Consider the following 22,140-nt stretch of genomic DNA (forward strand, 5'->3'; position numbering starts at 1 on the left):
AACCTATTATCGAACATGTTCACGAGCTAACGAGCCGAACATCATTAATCTCAAGCTCGGCTCAACAAAATTGTCGAGCCCAAAATAAGGCTCAGGCTCGGCTCGATAAGTTTAACGAACGAGCCCGAACGAGCTTTTTAACGAGCCGAGATCCGAAAAGCTCGCGAACAGTTCAATTCATTTACATCCCTAATCATCTATATCTCAATGTTTGAAAATGAATCTGAGTAATTTTTTTTTATAATAATGGGAATATTTAGGGGAAAGGAAGTGAATTGAATCAGAAATGATGCCTGGATTGAATAAAATATAAAATTTGAGATATTATGTTATTATATAATGTGAAAATATAAGCAAAGACTGTCCCCACACGCAAAACTAAAAGTTAACGATAAATGACCCATTTCGAAGCGTGATTAAAGGCAATTCTCACTTCCAAGATTTCTTACTTCCCCATTATATGTGATTCTTGCATGGAACCTTTAAGTCCCCACATCCCTCAATTTCTTTTCCTTTTAGTCACACTCAAGCTTCAGCTACCATCCCATTAAACAAACATAAACACGTAGAAAGAAAAAAGTCGTAAAAATCCGTTTACACGTAGTGTGTGTGTGTGTGTGTGTGTGTATATATANGGCCTACGAGTATGGCCTAGCGTTTGCGCGAAACGAGCTAGAACAAGAAGATATACCTTACTTCAATCACGAGTTCCTCCAAAGTATGGGAATATCCATAGCGAAACATAGGCTTGAAATTCTCAAGATTTCTAGCAAAGAAAATGGCAACTTCCCACGTCCCATGTCGAGGATTTTGATCGCGATCAAGAGGACGAAGACGTCGTTTTCCAAGTACTTACGCACGTGGATGCATCATCATAAGGAACCGGCCCTCGCCCTCGTGCCTCACCGCAGTGATAGCACAAGGTGGAAGGATTGCAAGCTCAAGAGGAACAAAAGGCTGGTGGCGACTAGTAGTACAACGGGTCGGGCTCCCCTTTTTCTCACAAATGGGAGCCCCCTGTTGTTGGCTACTCCAAGAATCAGCAGCTTTTCAAGCCCTATGCTGTATGACTTTCAAAAGGATTATGATAAATTAGTGGATGGAGACTATGAAGAATATTGGTCTCCTGCAGTTGAAGAGATCAAGTGGAAAACAATGTTTCACAATTTGAAACCAACTTGACCTATGGATTCTTTTGAAAAAACTTAATTCAAAATTTCATTTCTTTCATTTAAGAAGATCCCCTGCCCCTAACGATTAGATCATTACTAAGTTTTTTGTCATTTTTCTTTCCTTCTTGTGCCGGTTTTCGATGGCGAGAGTGTTTTTTTGGCCCTCCCGTCCTAGACTTTCAAGTGGTTTTAGGTTTGGTTAACATTTTGACGCTGCATCTCATTGTTTGAGTTGCATGATTTTTTCATTCTCTCATAATATAAATGGTGATGAATTTTAGATTATAATCTTGTCTCACCACTGCAGACATATGAGTTTCAATTTCAGGCTAAACAACAATTCTCAAAATTTAAATATTTATACATAATTTATTTTTATTTATTTATTTTTTTTTAAAAAATTATAAAGAGTGGGGGTCATGTAGAAATCCCACTTTAGAAAATAAGTGGGGGGGTTCTTTATCGGGCAGGGGTAATGAATATGTCTGGTCCTGCTTTTAAATTGGTCGCCACTTCTTTTCTACAGTAAAAGTTCTATAAGGGCATTACAGTCATTTACACATCTGTATAATGACATGAATTTCTTTTAGTTTTGGGATTTTTTTTTGTCATGCTTCGGTCTCGGTCTCGGTCTCGATCTCGATCTCGAGGACTCATGGAAATTTGGATTTTATATGAGATGTACTAAAAGTCGTCCATTACGAGTCTATAATTCTTGAATAGGATGAACAATTATTGTCTTGTAAAGCAATGGTAATACTAGAAGTTTCAGATATCCTTCAACTTAATTTTTAATCTTTACTTTTAAGCGGCCATGACTTGTATTACAGAAATAGATACTCCACCTTATATACACGCATTTTGTAATTTTACTATTTTAGTACATGTGAATATTTGAAAGAAAATTTAAATAGTCAATTTTCTTTTTAAAAAAAAATCTGTGAAAATAAATGAGGCCCAACTTTTTTTTTTAAGAGGAAAAATGGGTTATAATAAATAGATCAAGCGATTAAATTTTACATTTGATACGAGAGAATTTTTAAAAGAGAAAAGATTAAAAGTGCAGGGGTCTGTTTGCCAAGAACATGCTAGAATTTGTGAAGACAATTTATTTGAACCTAACTCCCGTTTGGTTTGGTTTGGTTTGGTTTGGGTTGGTAAACAGACAACAAATTTTAGCCTAATCAGTTTAGGCCAACAATCTTGAAAACCATTGCACTGCTTTGCCATAATTTTATTGAAAATCTAACTATTGAATGCTTGCCTGAATTTTGAGATAAATGACCATTCAAGTTTTTTTAGTGAAATTTGGAAAGCAGTATTTTTCCTTCTGCATATGCACCATTGATTTTCAAAATCTAACTATGGAATGATCGTCCGAATTACAAAATTTCAAGCCAACGGTGAGACTTTGCCCTCTTGTGTTAAAATAGGCACATTATCAAATGGAATCTTTCAATCTTTCTCATTCTGCATATGCACCATTGATTTTCAAAATACTCCAAGACATGGCCTGGTTTTCATGGCTAAAAATAAAATAAAAAACAGGCCTTGACTCCTCTATAATCCAAGAACCATGCCGGTACCTTCATTCACAAGGAACTGGAAGAAGATAACATTACCCAATATCAGTCACGAACTTCTTCGAACCATGGGTGTTTCTGTGGCGAAACATCCTGTCGAGAATTGCAAGCTAGTGAGGAACAAGAAAGACAAATGCATTGATCCAACTATGTGGTTCATGGATCCCATGAAGAAAACCGTAACCTATTCTGCCACCATCAAGAAAACCGTGACGTATCATGCTAAGCATGTACTTGATACAGGAGAGACGAGCCAGACTAGAGAATACGAATGAACGCTAGTCCGGGAGAGAAGTTTGGTTCTGAGTTATTGATGCCTATTGAGGGTGGTCCAAGGGTGAACAACCATAAAGGTTTTGGCTCGATTGAAAGTTCAACATCAGTGGAATCAAAGGCCAATGTTAAGCTGGCTAGCCCCCAGAAGAGAAGCTATTCTAGCACTATAGTTCATTCACTAGACTCTGAGAAATCAAGTGGGATTCAATGTTTCAAAACTAGAAGCCTACATGATTGTGAACTCGATCCAACATTACAACAAAATCACGATCATTGAGCAATATTTGTCAAATTCCCCAGTTCTGTGCTACTGATACGCATTCCTCGAAAACTATCAAGAGCGCAGCAAAACAGCAACACACCAAGTGCCATCTTTCAGGCACATGCACAAAAGAAAGTGCAAAAGTACAGAAACAAAACAGAACAAGATTCTTGCCACTATTTTTTTTAAAAAAAAGAATCTGGAGTATCACGAGGTGTAATATTAGTGGTGATTGATAGATAATCAAAGCAATCTTCAAGTAATATATTACACTGAATCCGAACATTCGGAGAGATTAATTACAGATTTAGTCTCTTTGATACATACACTGACGGGTATAGATGTTCCAGTCAATTACACACAACGTAGAAAGCCTCGTCTTATATGGGGTCAAAGATAATTAACATGACAGAAAACCCCTCCATTTTCCAAACTCACGCATGATTTGAGATGTGGTTAAACACAGAATCTGAGAGTGAGATTCTCCGGTGTGCCAAAGAAGATGTCTTTAATCAGTGACCAGAACTTTGTGGCAGACGAAAGGAACCTCCAGAATAAAGCATTTGGTAAACTGGTTTTATTCTTATGGTAAGTATTATGCTCAATATTGTTCCCAACCAACAAAGTCCGGCTAAAACTAGGAACGTGAGCCTAAAGCAATGTGGACCTATGCAAGAAGAACTTTGCTGCTTTGCAGCTTTGCAGCTTCAGCATCATATATATGGCCAGCAAGAAAACCTGAGGATAGAAATGCACCAGCAGTATTTCCCAGCTGCATGAAGTTGTAAATGATGCCGAAATGTCTCAAGCCAAAGAGTTCGGACGCAGTTGGAATCATGATACCGAACTGGACGCCAAAGCAAATCCCAAGCAATGCTACTCCAGAATAAAGGGTGCCATTCAGAGCTGAAGCGTGTAGGAGAAAATTTAAGACCATGAAAAATTGTGTTACTATCATCCAAAATGTCCGAGGAATTGTTTTTGACCTACAATTGTTGTAAAAATGAAAAAGCCTTAGAATGATGGCTACAAACAGTAAAGAATGCCACAGAAATATATAGCTACATATTACAATAATTAAGTGGAAAATGTTGTCAAGCACACATCTAGACTAGAATTCCATGTATTTGCAATACTGTGGGCTTTGATACCACTAGTTAGAAATTTTATACAACTTTTATTCTCATCATAATCTTTTAAAAGGTGAACTTGTTCAACAAGAGAAGATTGCAGCATAAACTTTATTCACCATTTAACTTGTTTTCTTCAAAAGAGACCGTAGGAGTGTGAAAGGAATTATGCCTTATATTACAATTGGGTCTTAGTTTAAAAGCTAAACAGTCTAACACAGAAAATAAGAATTGAAAGAGTAATTGAGCACAACAAAATTATATTGGAATTTTTAAAATATATAAAAAAATCGGTATTTTGGTATACCGAAATATTTTGAATTCCATACCGATACCGATATCGAAAAGTTCGGTACGGTATGAAATATTCGGTATACCGTTAAATTCGATATGTGCGTTATTTTGCAGTACGGTAAGTGCGGTATAACGGAACGATCGATATTTTTTCCCACACCTAGGTAGAAGTAGATAATTTATAACGTGAGATGAGATATGAGTATTGTGGTAAATATACTTAGGATGGACATGGTCCATAGCTTTATTAATGACTCCAAACTTGTTAAGTTCTTGTGACATGAAACTTTTAGGACAACTGTGCATTTGTTAAATATAATTCCAATTGAGGTTGTCCAAAAGACACCCTTGAATTATGGAAAGATTGGAAACCGAGTTTGTGACATATACATGTTTGAGTTTACTTGTCTAAGGTAAAAGTTGATAGTACACGAGAAAAAAAGCTACACGAGGACAATTAATGGGTATTTCATTGGATATGCCAAATGGATATATATATTTTACAGTCTATCACAAATCATAAGGTTTGTGGAATCAAGAGATGATTATTTTTATAATGACTTGTTTAGTGTGAACGATCAACTTTAGAATTGATCAATATGATGTTCATATATCCACATAAGTTATATATTGATTTTTATTCACAACATACTTCAAGTTAAAATATGTGTTGTGAGACTAGTCATATAAATTCCACAAATTATTGATCATGATCTCATGGATCTTAATCCTTATCAAGATGGTGAGCATTCAGTTGAACAATATGATATAGCATCGTTGGAAAATGTTGATGCAACATTAAGAATATCTAGTTGAATTAAGAGACCAATAATTTCAAGTTATTATATTTTGTATTTGGAATAATCTAGCTATTTATTCTTGAGCCGAAAATGACTCTGAGATCTTTTCAAAAGCCTTGAGCAGTAAGAAATCTAATTTGTGTTCTAATTCTATTAATGATGAGGTGAATTCAATGGAAAGTAATAGAGTCTAAAATTTGGTTTAGTTGTCATTTATTGTATATGAGTCTCCAACATTAAAAAAAAAATTCATTAGGCAACAATGAACAATACAATGATGCTCGTTACTAAATAATTCACTCAAGATAAGGAATTGAGTACGTGAAACATGTCGATTGATGGATGGTTAAGGGTACTGCTTGTATTGGTAGCATCGATTGAGGACTCTAATACAAAAGGTTAGAACACTTTCATATAATCCTACGGCCACTTGGACATCATTACAATCAGTGTAATGTTGAATAACTTTATAAGAATTGTCGAGAAGAAATTTTTAGATACTTGAAACTTCTAAGTGATGATGTTCGGGAAAATGAGAGGGAAATTTCTCGGGCTGGAAAGTGTCTTTTTCTGTGAGTACTCTTGAACGGGGAGGATGAGGCCAGGTTGGGTGTTCTGCACACAATCAAATAAGAAAAAAAAGGAAATTTTAGAGGGACGCCGGAAGGGTTTATGGCATGGTTACTCCGACACTTAAGTCAATAAAGTATTCAGGCAAAGGAAAAGAAATGTTTAAGAAAATGAGTATAAAGAGTGTTTTTAAGATTGAATTGAACTTTCTTATTATACTTCTGTTGGGGGTATTTAGAGTTATCAATCGATGCTCTAATGATATAGTTTTTAATTCATTTGGAAAATTATCGATTTCCAAAGTTTTGAATTCTTGATTAGCTTTTTTTTTTTTTTTTTTTTTTTTTTTTTTTTTTTTTTTTTTTTTTTTTTTTTTTTTTTTTTTTTTTTTTTTTTTTTTTTTTTTTTTTTTTTTTTTTTTTTTTTTTTTTTTTTTTTTTTTTTTTTTTTTTTTTTTTTTTTTTTTTTTTTTTTTTTTTTTTTTTTTTTTTTTTTTTTTTTTTTTTTTTTTTTTTTTTTTTTTTTTTTTTTTTTTTTTTTTTTTTTTTTTTTTTTTTTTTTTTTTTTTTTTTTTTTTTTTTTTTTTTTTTTTTTTTTTTTTTTTTTTTTTTTTTTTTTTTTTTTTTTTTTTTTTTTTTTTTTTTTTTTTTTTTTTTTTTTTTTTTTTATCTATATTGGAAGATGTGAGCTTGGATTTTTAACATGTGCACTACATTCTATTCGTAGTCACTTTTTCATTCATTTCTTCATTAAATACAATGTTTTTCATGACGAGTAATTACCTCTCCATAACATGTTGCGCCACACGAAGGATGAATTATATCTCATTGTAGCATTAATGTTCGAGTGTTTCATGATCCATGGTTGCGCGCTACCAGCCTTTATCTTTCAAACCCGTCACTTCACCTCTACCAGTCTACCACATTTTGATCAATTGAAGGTGAGAGACTGTTGGAAATTTAAAGTAAATTAAAAGAATGAATAAAAATTATGTCTCATTAATGTGGGAGTGTCTTTTGGCTCTCCACATTCTTGAGTTAATTGAAGAGTTTTGACTCTTCATATTGTTGAGTTAATCAGAAGATTAATTGAGTTAATTAATCTTGCATGACTCTTGGTGTGCATTTTGGGGCTTATAAATAGTGGGGTTCATTTTCTCATTTCAAATACATGAAAATATTTTCTCTTTCAAGCATTCTTTTGTATTTCATATTGTTAGCTTTTCATTTGGCCTCCGTTAAATCTCGGTGATAAAGTAAAGGTATGTTTTCAGTCCACTGTAGTAGTGTCTCGTGCTAAGTCACTGCTAGTTGTTCCGTTGTATCTTGGGAAACAGTCATCCAAGACGATCCTCGAAGCACATATAGGAGGGGACGAATCTGTTTTAAGGAAACTATACATGCTACAGGCCTCGGTTTGGTTTTGCTTTCTTTTACACGATAGTCATACTGTAAACATCACACTTGTTTTGGTTATTGCTTTATCTCTACAAGTTCGTTTCTACGCTATTGTTGTTAGCAATTTTTCTAACAAACTTAAAACAAATTACTCATTACGTGGTTTGTTTCAGTTATGACTAATGAAACTAGCGTTCAAAGGGAAACTTGTTATGTTGTCCCTCATATGGCACAAGTTGTCCCTCATGTTACCCCACGTGCTGCTGCGGTTGCTGTCTCAGCCAGTCACGGTGAAAAGCCTGAAAAGTTCACTGGTGTGGACTTCAAAAGGTGGTAGCAGAAGATGTTGTTCTATTTGACGATGATGAACCTGGCCAGATTCTTGTCTGAGGATGCTCCTAAACTCATAGAGGGTGAGAGAGATGTTGAATCTGTTATTGCGATGGAGGCATGGAATCATTCTGATTTCTTATGCCGAAACTATGTACTAAACGGATTGGCCGATTCGCTCTACAACGTGTTTTGCGAGAAGAAAACGGCTAAAGATCTGTGGGAATCTTTTGACAGAAAGTACAAAACCGAGGATGCCAGGGCCAAGAAGTTTCTTGTTGGCCGTTTTCTGGACTTTAAAATGGTGGATTCAAAGCCGGTTATCAGCCAAGTTCAAGAACTCCAAGTGATTCTTCATGAGATTCACAGTGCGGGGATGACTTTGAGCGAATCATTCCAAGTGGCTGCTATTGTTGAGAAGCTACCACCTGCTTGGAAGGACTTCAAAAATTATTTGAAGCACAAGCACAAGGAGATGAATGTTGAAGAGCTCATTGTTCGACTTCACATCGAGGAAGACAACAAGAGTTCGGAAAGGCGATTGTTTTATCCTATTGCTGCTAAAGCAAATATTGTCGAGCATGGTCAAAGCTCGAAAAAGAGAACCTTTTCTTCCTCCAAAAGGTTGAACCTGGGACCCAAAGCAAGCATTTCGAAGAAAAAGTTTTCTGAGAAATGCTACAACTGTGATGGTATGGGTCACAAGGCCTCTGAGTGTAAGAAGCCGAAGAGAAACCGAGAGGCGAATGTGGTAGAGAACATTTCTCAGGAGGTTTCGAACATGAATCTCTATGCTGTAATATCAGAAGTTAATCTGGTGGGTTCTAACTCAAGGGAGCGGTGGATCAATACTGGTGCCACTCGTCATGTTTGCTCCGACAAGAAGATGTTTGCTATTCTTGATGAATCTATGAATGAGGAAAATCTATTCATGGGAAATTCCGCCACTTCTGAAATCAAGGGTGAAGGAAAAGTTGTCCTAAAGATGACATCTGAAAAAGAACTGACATTGAACAATGTGCTGTATGTACCTGACATCCGCAAGAACTTGGTGTGTGAGTCGCTTCTTAACAAGCATGGTTTCCGCATTGTCTTCGAGTCAGATAAGGTGGTTTTATCGAAAAGTGGAATGTTTGTTGGCAAAGGTTATGTTTGTAATGGGTTATTCAAACTCAATGTAATGACAATTAAGCCCGTGATGAATAAAGTTAATATTTTTGCTTACTTGCTTGAGTCTTCTTGTTTACGGCATAGTAGACTTGGACACGTTAATTACGATACATTTCGTAAACTAATTAACATGAAAAGCATTCATGCATTCCAAATTGATAAATAACACAAATGTGAAACTTGTGTTGAGGCAAAACTAACGAGATCATCTTTTCGAACAATTGAAAGAAGTAGTAAGCTACTTGATATAATTCACAGTGATATATGTGATTTAAAAGGTGTACAAACTCGTGGTGGAAATAAATACTTCATTGCTTTTGTTGACGATATCACAAAATTTTGTTATGTGTATCTCCTCAAAAGTAAGGATGAAACTATTGACAAATTTGTCCAATATAAGAGTGAAGTTGAAAAACAACTTAGCAAGAAAATTAAGGTGCTAAGAAGTTATCGTGGAGGTGAATATGAATCACCATTTGCTGAGTTTGTGCTCAACACGGTATAAAACATGAAAGAACTGCAGCTTATTCTCCTCAGCAAAATGACATTGCAGAGAGAAAGAATCGTACCTTAAACGAAATGATGAATGCGTTGTTATTAAGTTCCGGTTTACTACAGAACATGTGGGGGGAAGCTGTTCTAACAGAAAATTACTTTTTAAGTAAGATGTCTCGGAAAAAGCAAGATAAAAGTCCATACGAGTTATGGAAAGGTAGAAGTCCTTCCTACCAATACTTGCGAGTGTGGGAGTGTCTTGCCAAGGCAGCAGTACCCACTCCAAAGAAAGTAAAGATAGGACCAAAAACTGTTGATTGTTTTTTCATTGGATATGCTCAAAACAGTAGTGCATATCGTTTTCTTGTACATGAATCTCAAATACCTGATATTCACAAGAATACGATAATGGAATCAAGAAATGCTTCGTTCTTTGAACACAAGTTTCCATACAAATCTAAGGAAGAGTCAGGTTCATCCAAAAGATTATATGAGAAAATTGATGAAGAACAAGAGGTTGATCAAGACATTGAACCTAGACGTAGCAAGAGAGCTATGACTGAGAAATCCTTTGGTCTGGATTTCATCACTTTCATGATGGAAAGTGAACATTAAAGCTTCAAGGAAGCAATGAGTTTATCTGAGGGACCTCTATGGAAAGAGGCTATCAATTTTGAAATGGAATCCAGTTTACAAAACCATACGTGGGAGTTAGTAAATCTTCCTCCGGGAAGAAAACCACTAGGCTGTAAATGGGTTTTCAAAAAGAAAATGAAATCAGATGGAACAATAGATAAGTATAAAGTCAGATTGGTAATTAAATGTTACCATCAACGTGAAAGGCTTGATTACTTTGACACATATTCTCCTGTATCGAGAATAACTTCTATTCGTGTGATAATTGCGATTGCCACCTTGCAGAATCTTGAAGTACACCAAATGGACGTAAAGACAGCTTTTCTAAATGAAGATTTAGAAGAGGAAATTTACAAGGAACAACCTGAGAGATTTTCTGCGACTGGGCAAGAAAACAAGGTTTGTAAACTGGTGAAGTCTCTATATGGCTTAAAACAAGCACCAAAGCAATGGCACGAAAAATTTGATTAAATTCAGTGAATGTGACAAATGTGTATACATGAAAACCACTGAAAATGGACATGTCATTTTATGTCTTTACGTAGATGACATACTTATCATTGGTAGTAATGATAAGATGATCAAATCCACCAAGAAGTTATTGAACTCAAGATTTGACATGAAAGATTTGGGCTTAGCCGATGTAATACTTGGAATTAAAATCCATAGAATATCAGAAATGATAGTCCTAAGTCAGTCACATTATGTTGACAAAATACTTGATAAATTCAATAATGATGACTTTGCATTGGCTAGAACCCCGATAGATACCAGTCAGCATCTATCAAAGAATCAAGGTGAGAGTATGTCTCAATTAGAATACTCTCGAGTCATTGGAAGTCTGATGTACTTAATGACTTGTACAAGACCAGACATAGCTTATGCAGTGAGAAAATTGAGTAGATTCACGAGTAATCCAGGAGTTGAACACTGGAAAGCAATTATCAGATTGCTAAGATACATAAGATACACTCGTGATCATGAGCTATACTATACCAGATATCCTACTGTTATTGAAGGATACAACGATGCAAATTGGATATCTGATATGAAAGACGCAAAATCTACAAGTGGATTTGTATTCACTTTAGGAGGTGCAGCAATTGCATGAAAATCTTCTAAACAAACTGTAATAGCCAGATCCAAGATGGAATCTGAGTTTATAGCTCTTGACAAGTGTGCTGAAGAGGCTGAATGGCTGCGTCACTTCTCAGAAGATGTTCCAAGATGGGAAAAACCAGCGCCGGCTATATGTATACATTGTGATAGCCAATCTGCGATTGGGATGGCACAAAATAATATGTATAATGGTAAGTCTAGGCATATACGTCGTAGACATAATATCATTAGACAACTACTCTCAACTGGAGTTATCTCTGTTGACTATGTAAAGTCTAAGGATAATATAGCGGATCCGCTGACCAATGTGTTAAACAGAGAGTTAGTTGCGAAATTGTCAAAGGGAATGGGGCTCAAGCCTATAGAATAAATTGGTGCGAAGGAAAACCCAACCTACGCTGACTGGAGATCCCAAGAACTAGGTTCAATGGGACAACCTAATCGCACTAATTTGGAGAATCACTGTGGGGGTTATCCTTAGTCCATTTCTATTATAAAACAGTGAATGTTGAGGATAAGCTTACGGCTTTTAATGATTCTGATGAGAAGCAATATATAATCACCTATGTGAGAGAGAAGTGGAGCCACTTCGAAGGAATTGCAGGGCTCAATTCTAGACCCTCTCGCAGAACCAGGCGTGTGTTCATGGCCAAAACGAACACGATCATGAGAACTGAATAGTATCAGGGAGAGTCTTGTGTGAAGTATATCTTAATTTACATAAACGGTAGAACAGTTCAAGGACAACATGTCTACTGGTCAGCTATTAAAGCAAATATATTTCATAAGGGAAGGTTCAAAGGGTAACACCTACCTATCTTATGCAGGATTCAACTGTTGAACTTTGTCACCAAGATTTGTATCAATTTTCATTCATGTGGGGGATTGTTGGAAATTTAAAGTAAATTAAAAGAATGAATAAAAATTATGTCTCATGAATGTGGGAGTGTCTTTTGACTCTCCACATTCTTGAGTTAATTGAAGAATTTTGACTCTTCATATTCTTGAGTTAATGGGAAGATTAATTGAGTTAATTAATCTTGTATGACTCTTGGTGTGCATTTTGGGGCTTATAAATAGTGAGGTTCATTTTCTCATTTCAAGTACATGAAAATCTTTTCTCTTTCAAGCATTCTTTTGCATTTCATATTGTTAGCTTTTCATTTAGCCTCCGTTAAATCTCGGTGATAAAGTAAAAGTATGTTTTCAGTTCACCGTAGTAGTGTCTCGTGCTAAGTTACTGCTGGTTGTTCCGTTGTATCCTTAGAAACAGACGTCCAAGACGATCCTCGAAGCACATACAGGAGGGGCCAAATCTGTTTTAAGGAAACTGTACATGCTACAGGCCTCGGTTTGGTTTTGCTTTCTTTTACACGATAGTCATACTGTAAACATCACACTTGTTTCGGTTATTGCTTTATCTTTACAAGTTCGTTTCTACGCTATTGTTGTTAACAATTTTCTAACAGAGACCTCCTACCAGAGTCGGATGAGTGGAATTGGCCTCTTATTGCTATTGCCCTTCGGTCTATAGACCATGATGAACATAGACGCATTCCAATCAATATATCCACGGGTTGCGACAAACTGGTATCACATCACAACTCCAATGGCATGTATTTGTCAAGTCTGTATATCTTACGACAATGAGTGGTGGTTTGGAAAGTCACATTGGTTTACTGGAAGACAATTCAAAGCTCTTTTGTAAATTTGTGGAATCTAAAAATCCAAAGCAAGATTAAAATAATTTCGTGGAAGCCTATTCATGAGATCATACCAACTAATTTCCATCTAGCTTCTCGAAGTGTTGAACTTGATGTTTCCTGCCCCCGGTGTAATTCATTTCCTGAACATATATAGCTTTCACGTTTTGTGGCATTGTTGTCGGGTGAGGGAGGTCTGGTATGGAACAAGCTGATGGGTTCTTGATTTAAAGGTTAGACGTTTGTGGATCTTTGGCATTGGCTTGTCCTCCACTATATCGGTGATGATATCGCGACCTTTGCGACGGTCTCTTGGGCTATTTGGTTATCCAGAAATCAAGTAGTGTTTGAAAGAAAGAAGAATCTGCCAGGCCAAAGATATAGTCTCCCGAGGACTTGAACTAACTTCTCAATTTGGATGATGTAATATTATTGTAGAAATTGATGCCCTTAATGCTGGGAAGTACATCTCTATTTCATCCCAATTTGCAACCGAAGCTCCTATCTTTAATATCATTCATTATTATCGGGGAGGAGCTTCTTATCCCCTCAATCCTTGTTTTTTCTAATTGGGGATTTCCCATTTAATCCCCACGAAGATGAAGTCCTCTTATCCAGTTATATCCAATTACCATGAAAATTCTGATCCCGACTTTGTGGACATTGAATCTACATCCTAATCTTCATTCGCTTCAAATAATATAGAAATGGTAACGAGGTGAACCAAATTTGTCATCATCATCGACCTGACGTGAGTTAAATCAATATGCTCATCACCGCTTCAAATATTGGTAGAGTTAACAAAAAAGTCATCAAATTCACTTAAAAAAATATTGATACAATAATTCAATTACATATATAAATACTAATAATACTTAAACAACACAAACTTTTGTAATTCATAATTTTAATAAATTAATAAATAAAACTAAACCACATAATTATCATAATGTGATGAGTTGGATCATAAACTAGATTTGAATGTTATAATTTTGAGTTTTTTCGTTAATTATTAGAAAAAATCATTATTATTAGTAGTGGTGATAATATTATTATCGAGAGTCTTAGAACATGTTTGAGGATGATGATAATATTCTCATACTCATCCTTATATTTGTTTCAAATATTTTCATCCCAAACCCACCATATTTCGGGTTTTTCTCGCTGAGTCCCAAACTCTTGAGGAAATTGTCGGCCTCTATTTACATCTATACTTTATGTTTATATTATATAACATAATCTTATTTCGAATATAGTGCAATTTATGTATATGGGAAAATTATAAATAAAAGCAATAAAATCAAATTAATTAAAATAGGGGAAAAATTAATTAGGGCCTAATATAATTTATTTAAATGAAAATTCCATTTTCCCAACCCAGGCCAGCATTACTGAAGCTCAGGGGGATTACCACCTAATGTCACTGGTTTTGTAGAACTGACAATGGCGGCCACGCTACATCTCAATTGCAAACCATACAAATTTCAATTATCCAACTCCATACCCTCCTCCGCACGCGGCCGTAAATTTACTGAAATCCGCTGTTTGGCCTCCGCCTCGTCATTCAAAAGTTACACGATAACTCTCCTCCCCGGCGATGGTATTGGTCCCGAAGTCGTCTCTATTGCTAAGAACGCCCTCCTGCGCGTCTCGTCCCTGGAAGGTACAGATAAGTGAAGTATGAGAATAAAGTTTGAACTTTTTTTGGTCAATCAGGAAATCAAATACAGTTTGTATTCAGGAAGCATACAGAAATAGAATAAAATAGTTAATTCAAACTCTTGGTTTATTTGTTTTTCTTTTTTCATTTCTTAGTTAATGTATGCTCGATTGTAATAGAAATTCTATTATTCTTTTCCATTGGCTTGGCTTGATCTTCTAATTGGGCCTTGATGGCATGAATCCCTGGCTGAAGAATTGATTCTTCCATTGGCCATTCCTCCCGTTTGGATATAAATTTGGCCAGATTCGGCTCTTGAGAGCTAGTTGGTAGCCTCTTGAAGATTGAAGAATATGTGCAGTATTTTTTTCCCGATATCCTGACTTTTATCTTTACTGGAGCTCAAGCGTTTGAATCCCGTGGTAGAAGAAAGACTTCAATATTTTTAGAAAAAGTTTTTGCTTTTCGAAAGGTCTCTCTGGCTGAGTTCTGTATATGACTAGTCGCTCATTGGAGCTTGTTGATTGAAATGCTTTAATATGGTCAGCTCATGGGAACTCGTTGATCACATTTTAAATGTACTATTATAATCGTCTTTAAGCTTGTTATCTGCATTTCAGACCGATGATAATCTGTTGATGTGACACGAACTGCTTAGCCTGGCACACGATTAGTTGTCTAAGTTTTTATTAGATAATTTTTTTTATCATTATGTGTTCGATGTATAATTTTCTTCCAAAATATGTTTTTGATAGATAATAACGCTTTAAATAATTGAATAATTTTTTCCCAATAAAACTTGTATCATGTTTGCAAAGTGTGATTTCATTGGCTAGTACCAGTTTGATACATTATCTCATATGATTGGCAATACAATTAACTTTCATCCATATGACATCAATATAACATTTATACAAAAAATGGAATGGCTTTCTGGGTATTTGAATCGTAGGTTGAAACAGAACAATGTAAAAATGAGATTACTATTACAGGGTTTGAGTTGAAGTTCAAGGAAATGCCAATGGGTGGAGCAGCCTTGGATTTGACTGGAGTTCCCTTACCGGAGGAGACCTTATCTGCTGCAAAGGAATCTGACGCTGTTCTTCTTGGAGCCATTGGAGGGTTAGTATGGCTATATAAAGGTCAATTGGATTGTGCTTATGTTTTGCATTTTTTTCAGTTGGCTGTTTTGTTACCTTTTGAATTTGATATGAAGGTATAAGTGGGATAATAATGAGAAACACCTAAAGCCTGAGACAGGGCTACTTCAGCTTCGGGAGGGTCTTAAAGTGTTTGCAAACTTGAGGCCAGCTACTGTTTTACCCCAGGTGAAAAAATGTGTGCTCAGGATGATCTGATTCCGTTTTAAAATTTTCTACTGATTCAAAGTGAAATATGTTATTCGAATTATTAGAGCATAAATGCAATGGTAACTTGAAACTTAAGCAATAGCATAAAAATACAAGTTTGAATAAATTTTCCACGATGCCCAATTCAATAAATCCAATGACACTGTTAGATTTGTTAGATCAGATGGCGATGAAATATAATTGGTTTAGCTAGAGCTGCTTGTTATCTGATCTTTGGTGATGAATGCAACTACTAATAACCAATGTATTTGTGAGAATTATTTAGCATTCGTTACTCTTGTAAATTAAGGTCTTATTTTGAACTTCTACATGGTAGTTGGCAATTTAAGTTTGGTGACAAATTTATACCGAGGCATCTAATTTAGTGAAAGCAGACAAAACAAATAGTCTCCAGTATTCTGTTTTTCTTGTTCAGTTAGTGGTATAATAATCTACATTTGAATTTTATCTTTTTACTTGTATTAGTTAGTGGATGCATCAACATTAAAGAAAGAAGTTGCTGAGGGTGTGGATCTGATGGTTGTAAGGGAACTTACAGGAGGTTAGAATGCACCATCCGAGAAATCATTTTTATTCTCAACTTATTTTTTTCCCTTCCTTGTATGTGATTTTTTCTTCCATAATGTTTTGCTATCTTAGAATTGTTCTTATCTCTGCAATTTAGGCATTTATTTTGGTAAACCAAGAGGTTTAGGCACAAATGAGAATGGGGAGGAATGTGGTTTCAACACTGAGGTGTATGCAGCTCATGAGGTAGCTTCTAAGTGATATTTGTTTGTTCATTCATTTCTCTACTGACTCCCTTGTGTTGGCTGCTTGAGTCATTCTTAATTGGCCCGGAAATATGTACTTTTGTTACTTTTTCTATGCCTTGATGTTATTGTGCCTGAAAAAAGAATATTCCTGTCAATGTCCACTTCATTAAAGTTATTTGCTTTTAGCAACCAGATTGATATCTATTATTCTTGACATGCCATTTCCCTTCTCAGATTGATCGTATCGCTCGGGTTGCATTTGAAACTGCTCGTAAACGACGTGGGAAGCTCTGTTCTGTTGACAAGGCAAATGTGTTGGAGGTATTTTAGTTTCCTCCCAATCATCTCTCGCATTTAGGTAGAAAATATTTGTGAGATGCATGCCATTAGTTGTCTCCAACTTTCAATGTACAAAACAGTTTGTGTAACTTACACGTATGGAATCTGGAGAGTGAAGATGCTAATAAAGTAGTGAATTAATAGGAAACAATGAATTTATGTCCTATAGATATGATAAGCCATAATATTTGATGATTCTCAAGGAAGACCATGCGAGGATTATTACCGGTAGTGTTTTAGGCTTCACCCGAATAAGGATCCTGTTGCCGCTTGTCTTCATACACTCAAACTTGGCAAAATTCAATGTTGTAGATGGCGGGAAGTAGTGGCGGGGCTGTAAGTGACTGCCTACGCCTATGCGGTTGAATTTTTTTTAGCAATTTTTTTATAGGTAATTATATATAATTACAAATAATCATTATTTTTTATTTAATATATATAATTAAATAATGTTTACACATAAAAAAACTTCATACAATATAATACAATCTAGAAAGAGTGCAAATAAATATATAAATGCAAACTAACAAGATAAGGTGGTGGCTGATTGCGGCGGTTGCTGAAGGCGGTTTGAGGTAGGTGGTGACTGATGGTGCAGGACACCTGAAACAAAATTAAATATAAAAGACAGTGAGATGTGTTTTTATTATATATAGGTTTTTTAAATTGATTGTAATTGATTGATTTTTTAAATTATTTGACTTTGACAGTTGACTAGGATTTTAAAATAATTGACCTCCTTAGACAAAGGCGGAGCGGCCGCCTTTACTGCCATTTAGAACACTGGCAAAATTTTATACATTGGCTCTGAATGCTTTTACTTGAGATTATCTAGCTTGGCAGATTTATCAGTGGGCACCGATGGGTTCACTGTCCCCTGAGTCAATGAATTATCTAAGAAAGAAGGATGAATGGAAAGTTCCACTGTGAAACCAACTGTATACTACCTAACGTGGCCCAAGGGAATCGATTCAAACACAATATTTGTAAAAGAGAATTGGGATCCCAAGTTTGATCTCACGAGGCTTGTTATGGATATGTATGCATACTACTCTAAAAATGCTTTCACCACTTGGTGATTAGAATTTTGTTTGTGTTGAATTTTTAAACTGTACAAATAAGTGTGGAGAGAGAGAATGCAATACAGGCCTTAAATGGACCTATAATTATTAAAGAAGCCAAGAGTACTAAGATTCACAAGTGCTCCAGAGTCTAGGCTCATGATGCAGGTCAAAGCACGTGTTTTATCGAAGTGAAGCGTGATTAATAATAGTATATCACATGGAAATTGAATAATATGTATTTTTACAAGTCTTTGAACAACAATAAAATAAATCTTTTTTGAGTGCAAGCAAATATAAATAAATGTATTAATTGATGTCACTTGAAATAGACAATTCTTTCCTTTAAGGCACACTGTACTGCACCATTGGTATTTAAGGCGTACCAAAAATAAGGCTTTATGCATACGTTACACCATGTGAGCTACTTGATTTGTTGTTCATCGTACATGTATAATCTCTACTCTGCCAGTCGTGTCCAGTAAATTTTGAATCTCTCGTATGCTCATCTTTGAGTATCCTAGCTCTTTAGTCGGGTTGGTGACTGCATGAACCTCCAACAAAGAGTCTGAAGCTGAACCTCCAACAAAGAGTCTGAAGCTATCTGGTTAATCATCTGACGTCGTTGGATTGCTTTATCTAGTCCCTCCATGATTGCTATTAATTCTCTGTCTTTTACTGATGTCGGACATGGGATTTGTTTTCTGAAAGCCCAGCAGACATGTCCGTTCCAGTCACGTACCACTCCTCATATGCCAAACTTGTGATTCTCATAATTGGCACAGGCATCAACATCCAATCTTAATGCATGGCGCTGCGGGGCTGCCAACTGGTTGACTCGTTTCTGTTTGGATCGCTATTGGTACTCACTTTTGATGCTTCATTCGCTCGGTGAAAATCCAAGAGCACTCGGTTGCCCATGTTGCATCTCGATGCCTCGTGTCATTATTAGCCTCATGCGCTCGTTCCATTCTAGATTTCCAAATTGCCATGTTATAATTTCTAAGTCCTCGAATGATTTCCAATTTGCATTTTCAACCATCCGATAATTTGTAGTTCTAGTATCTCCTATTTGCTTAATAGTCACCCATAAACCAGTTTTTTTCCATATAGCTTTGGAGTTCAGCCATCGAAATAAAGCATGAATAGTACTCTCGTAATGGAACCCACAATGTGAGCAACTCGGCGATGTTGGTACATGATGTTGCATCAGATTAGTAGTTGTTGGTGTCAAATAATTTGAAAGACGCCACTAGAAAATGCGGAATTTTGGTGGTAAATTAAGGGACCACATAAACTTCCACCATTCGTGCAAGCTATGGTCGACATTGTGCATGGGAGATTCATACATTCCTATTTCTTCTTTATATCCATTTCTTACTAAATACATTCCTTTCAAATCCTTGGGTTCCAACCTCAGGTATGGGATCCTTCAGATTTGGTAGCCATTTGTCCTTGAAAATTCTTATAGATTCACCATTTCCGGCGAGCTTTCCTGAGAAGGTCTTGGCTCCATAATTTTGATAACATGCTAATGTATCATTTTTTTTATATAGTTTCCGCAATATGATGATTTAGTTTTTGTCGAGGTAGCAAGTTCTAATACATTGCCCATCTTCACTAATATCTGAATAATAATCAGGCCTCCATGCTGTGGAGAAGACGAGTTGAGAAGATCGCGTCGGAATACCCAGATGTTGAACTCTCACACATGTATGTTGATAATGCCGCCATGCAACTTGTTCGCAACCCAAAACAGGTGGACTCTCTGGTTCATAGTGTAGACCTTCTCAAAACAAATACTCTCTTAAAGAAAAACCATTATGCTTTCTTGTAATGCAGTTTGATACCATCGTGACAAACAACATATTTGGTGATATTCTGTCTGACGAAGCTTCAATGATTACTGGAAGTATTGGGATGCTTCCATCTGCGTCTCTAGGTGAATCGGTATGAACAATTGGTCTGTTTGATTGTTTCAAAACTCAATGCTGAGAAAACATATTTTTCCCTTTTTAAAGCCTATTTGATGGTTTAAATCCGCTGTGTAGGGACCTGGGTTGTTTGAACCTATACACGGTTCTGCTCCTGATATCGCTGGTCAGGTCAGTTCCAAGTCAACGCTCATCTTTAAATACTTATTAATGGTATCTTTACTTTGTCCAAATTTAGTTATTAAATGAAAATTTTCAGGACAAAGCAAATCCATTGGCAACAGTTCTCAGTGCATCCATGCTTTTGAAATATGGCTTGGGACAAGAAAAGGCTGCCAAGAGACTTGACTCTGCGGTCTTGGATACTCTAAATCGAGGGTTTCGTACCGGTGATATATACTCAGCTGGATTGGTAAGATGTTCCTAATAAATTCTCTTTGGTTGAGTTTCAATTTTTCCTAATTCATCAAGGGCAGATAACTTCATATTTATCAAGTGCGGTGAAGTTCATGGGTGTGGTAAATCCTAGGAGCAGGGTTAGGCACACACCTAATCAAAGAGATGCGTCCTAAGGAAAAATACTCTAGAATCTATATGTATGAAGAAAGTAATTTTATATAATTTTCATAATCTACTATAGAACCTATAAACCAACAATAAAACAAATTTTTGTTAGTGCGCGGTTATTTCTGTTACTATTTATAATGCATCAATCCCATAGGGCTAATGTTTTGGGCTCTTGGTGTTTCACCGAAAAGCATTGACTAAATTACACACCCTCCACGTAAACTCATTCATTCTTCTTTTTCAGTTTCTTTAAAGGTATATCTTTTCTCAGTTACATGTTTTCGATATAATTCAATTTGAATTTGAAAAGTATTTAGATATTAAGTTTTTCCTGACAAAATCGTGCCAGGATCACTATTACACATGCACGTCAGCTAGTTTAAATAGCCGTAGGAAGTGTCAGGATGCTTGTTTCGATGAAGGACTGTACTTTATTGTAGAGAAGACAATGTACCCGGGTTGAATCTCACTATATCCATGAATTTATTACATCGGCTAGTTTAAATAACCATAGCTTCATCAAGATTCTTGTTTCACTGAAGGGCTCCACTTAATTATAGAGAAGAAAATGCGCCAGGATTGCGCATCACTGCGTGCATGAATTTATTTCTCACATGCACATCGGCCAGTTTAAATAACCATAGGATGTGTGTTTCGCTGAAGGACTCTGCGCTTTATCATAGAGAAGACAATGCAACCTGGATTGCATTTTACTGCATTCATCAAAATATTTTTCTTTATTTTGTTCTACTCTCTTAAATGAAGTCAGCAATGCTCCCCCACCCCAACTCAAATTAAGGTCTGTAAAAATGAATTTAACCGTGCATTAACTGCTGCTGGCATTTGACTTGAAATGCCTAAGACTTCCTTCTTCTTCAGAAATTGGTAGGTTGCAAGGAGATGGGCGAGGAAGTGTTGAAGTCTATAGACAATAAAGTCCCTGCTTCCGTCTGAAAAATAATTATCAAGCTTTAGAATCCTGAAATGAAGTAAATTGCCTTTGATTGTCATTGCAGTGAATGTTGAGACACGTTCTTACCCTTTTGAAATGGAACTTTGATTTCTGTTGTTGTAACATTAGACTGCGGATTCTTTATTTGTTTGGATTTTCACTGTTTTTTTTACAGTGAATGTTGAGACACGTTCTTACCCTTTTGAAATGGAACTTTGATTTCTGTTGTTGTTACATTAAACCGCTGATTCTTTATTTGTTTGGATTTTCACTGTTTTTTTTCCCTAAAAAAGAGTTAAAATTCATTTTCAAAACAAAAAAAATTCGTTTCAGAAGGTAAATTAATGCACAATTTCTTCCAATTATAAAAGCCTACACCTGAACGGTGTTTCGGCTGGTATAGTCAAGATCTGAGAGTTACCTTTCGTGTTTGGGATAGTGCAAGGATGGCTTTGTGAACTCAACTATAATGACACTGCATTTCATTGCCAAATTGATGGTCTATCGAAAACGATTATTCAAATTTTGGAAGAGCTGTTGAGAAACTATGCCATGGATTTCCGTG

General features: G+C 35.9%; 2 protein-coding genes across 2 annotated transcripts; both read left to right on the top strand.

The window, feature by feature from the left end:
• Positions 1-217: 217 nt before the first annotated feature.
• On the top strand, positions 218-1,562 carry LOC140977471 (uncharacterized). Its single transcript, XM_073442210.1, has 2 exons — positions 218-227; positions 605-1,562. The coding sequence occupies exons 1-2, from the start codon at positions 218-220 to the stop codon at positions 1,180-1,182; spliced, it is 588 nt and encodes a 195-aa protein (XP_073298311.1). The 3' UTR covers positions 1,183-1,562.
• A 12,738-nt stretch (positions 1,563-14,300) lies between these two features.
• LOC140976507 (3-isopropylmalate dehydrogenase 2, chloroplastic-like) lies at positions 14,301-21,703 on the top strand. Its single transcript, XM_073440721.1, has 11 exons — positions 14,301-14,600; positions 15,590-15,719; positions 15,814-15,925; positions 16,433-16,508; positions 16,632-16,720; positions 16,957-17,043; positions 19,765-19,881; positions 19,965-20,072; positions 20,174-20,227; positions 20,316-20,468; positions 21,503-21,703. The coding sequence occupies exons 1-11, from the start codon at positions 14,381-14,383 to the stop codon at positions 21,575-21,577; spliced, it is 1,221 nt and encodes a 406-aa protein (XP_073296822.1). The 5' UTR covers positions 14,301-14,380; the 3' UTR covers positions 21,578-21,703.
• Positions 21,704-22,140: the final 437 nt, after the last annotated feature.

The sequence above is a fragment of the Primulina huaijiensis genome, chromosome 5 (assembly GCF_012295235.1).
Source record: "Primulina huaijiensis isolate GDHJ02 chromosome 5, ASM1229523v2, whole genome shotgun sequence".
NCBI classification, from domain to species: domain Eukaryota; kingdom Viridiplantae; phylum Streptophyta; class Magnoliopsida; order Lamiales; family Gesneriaceae; genus Primulina; species Primulina huaijiensis.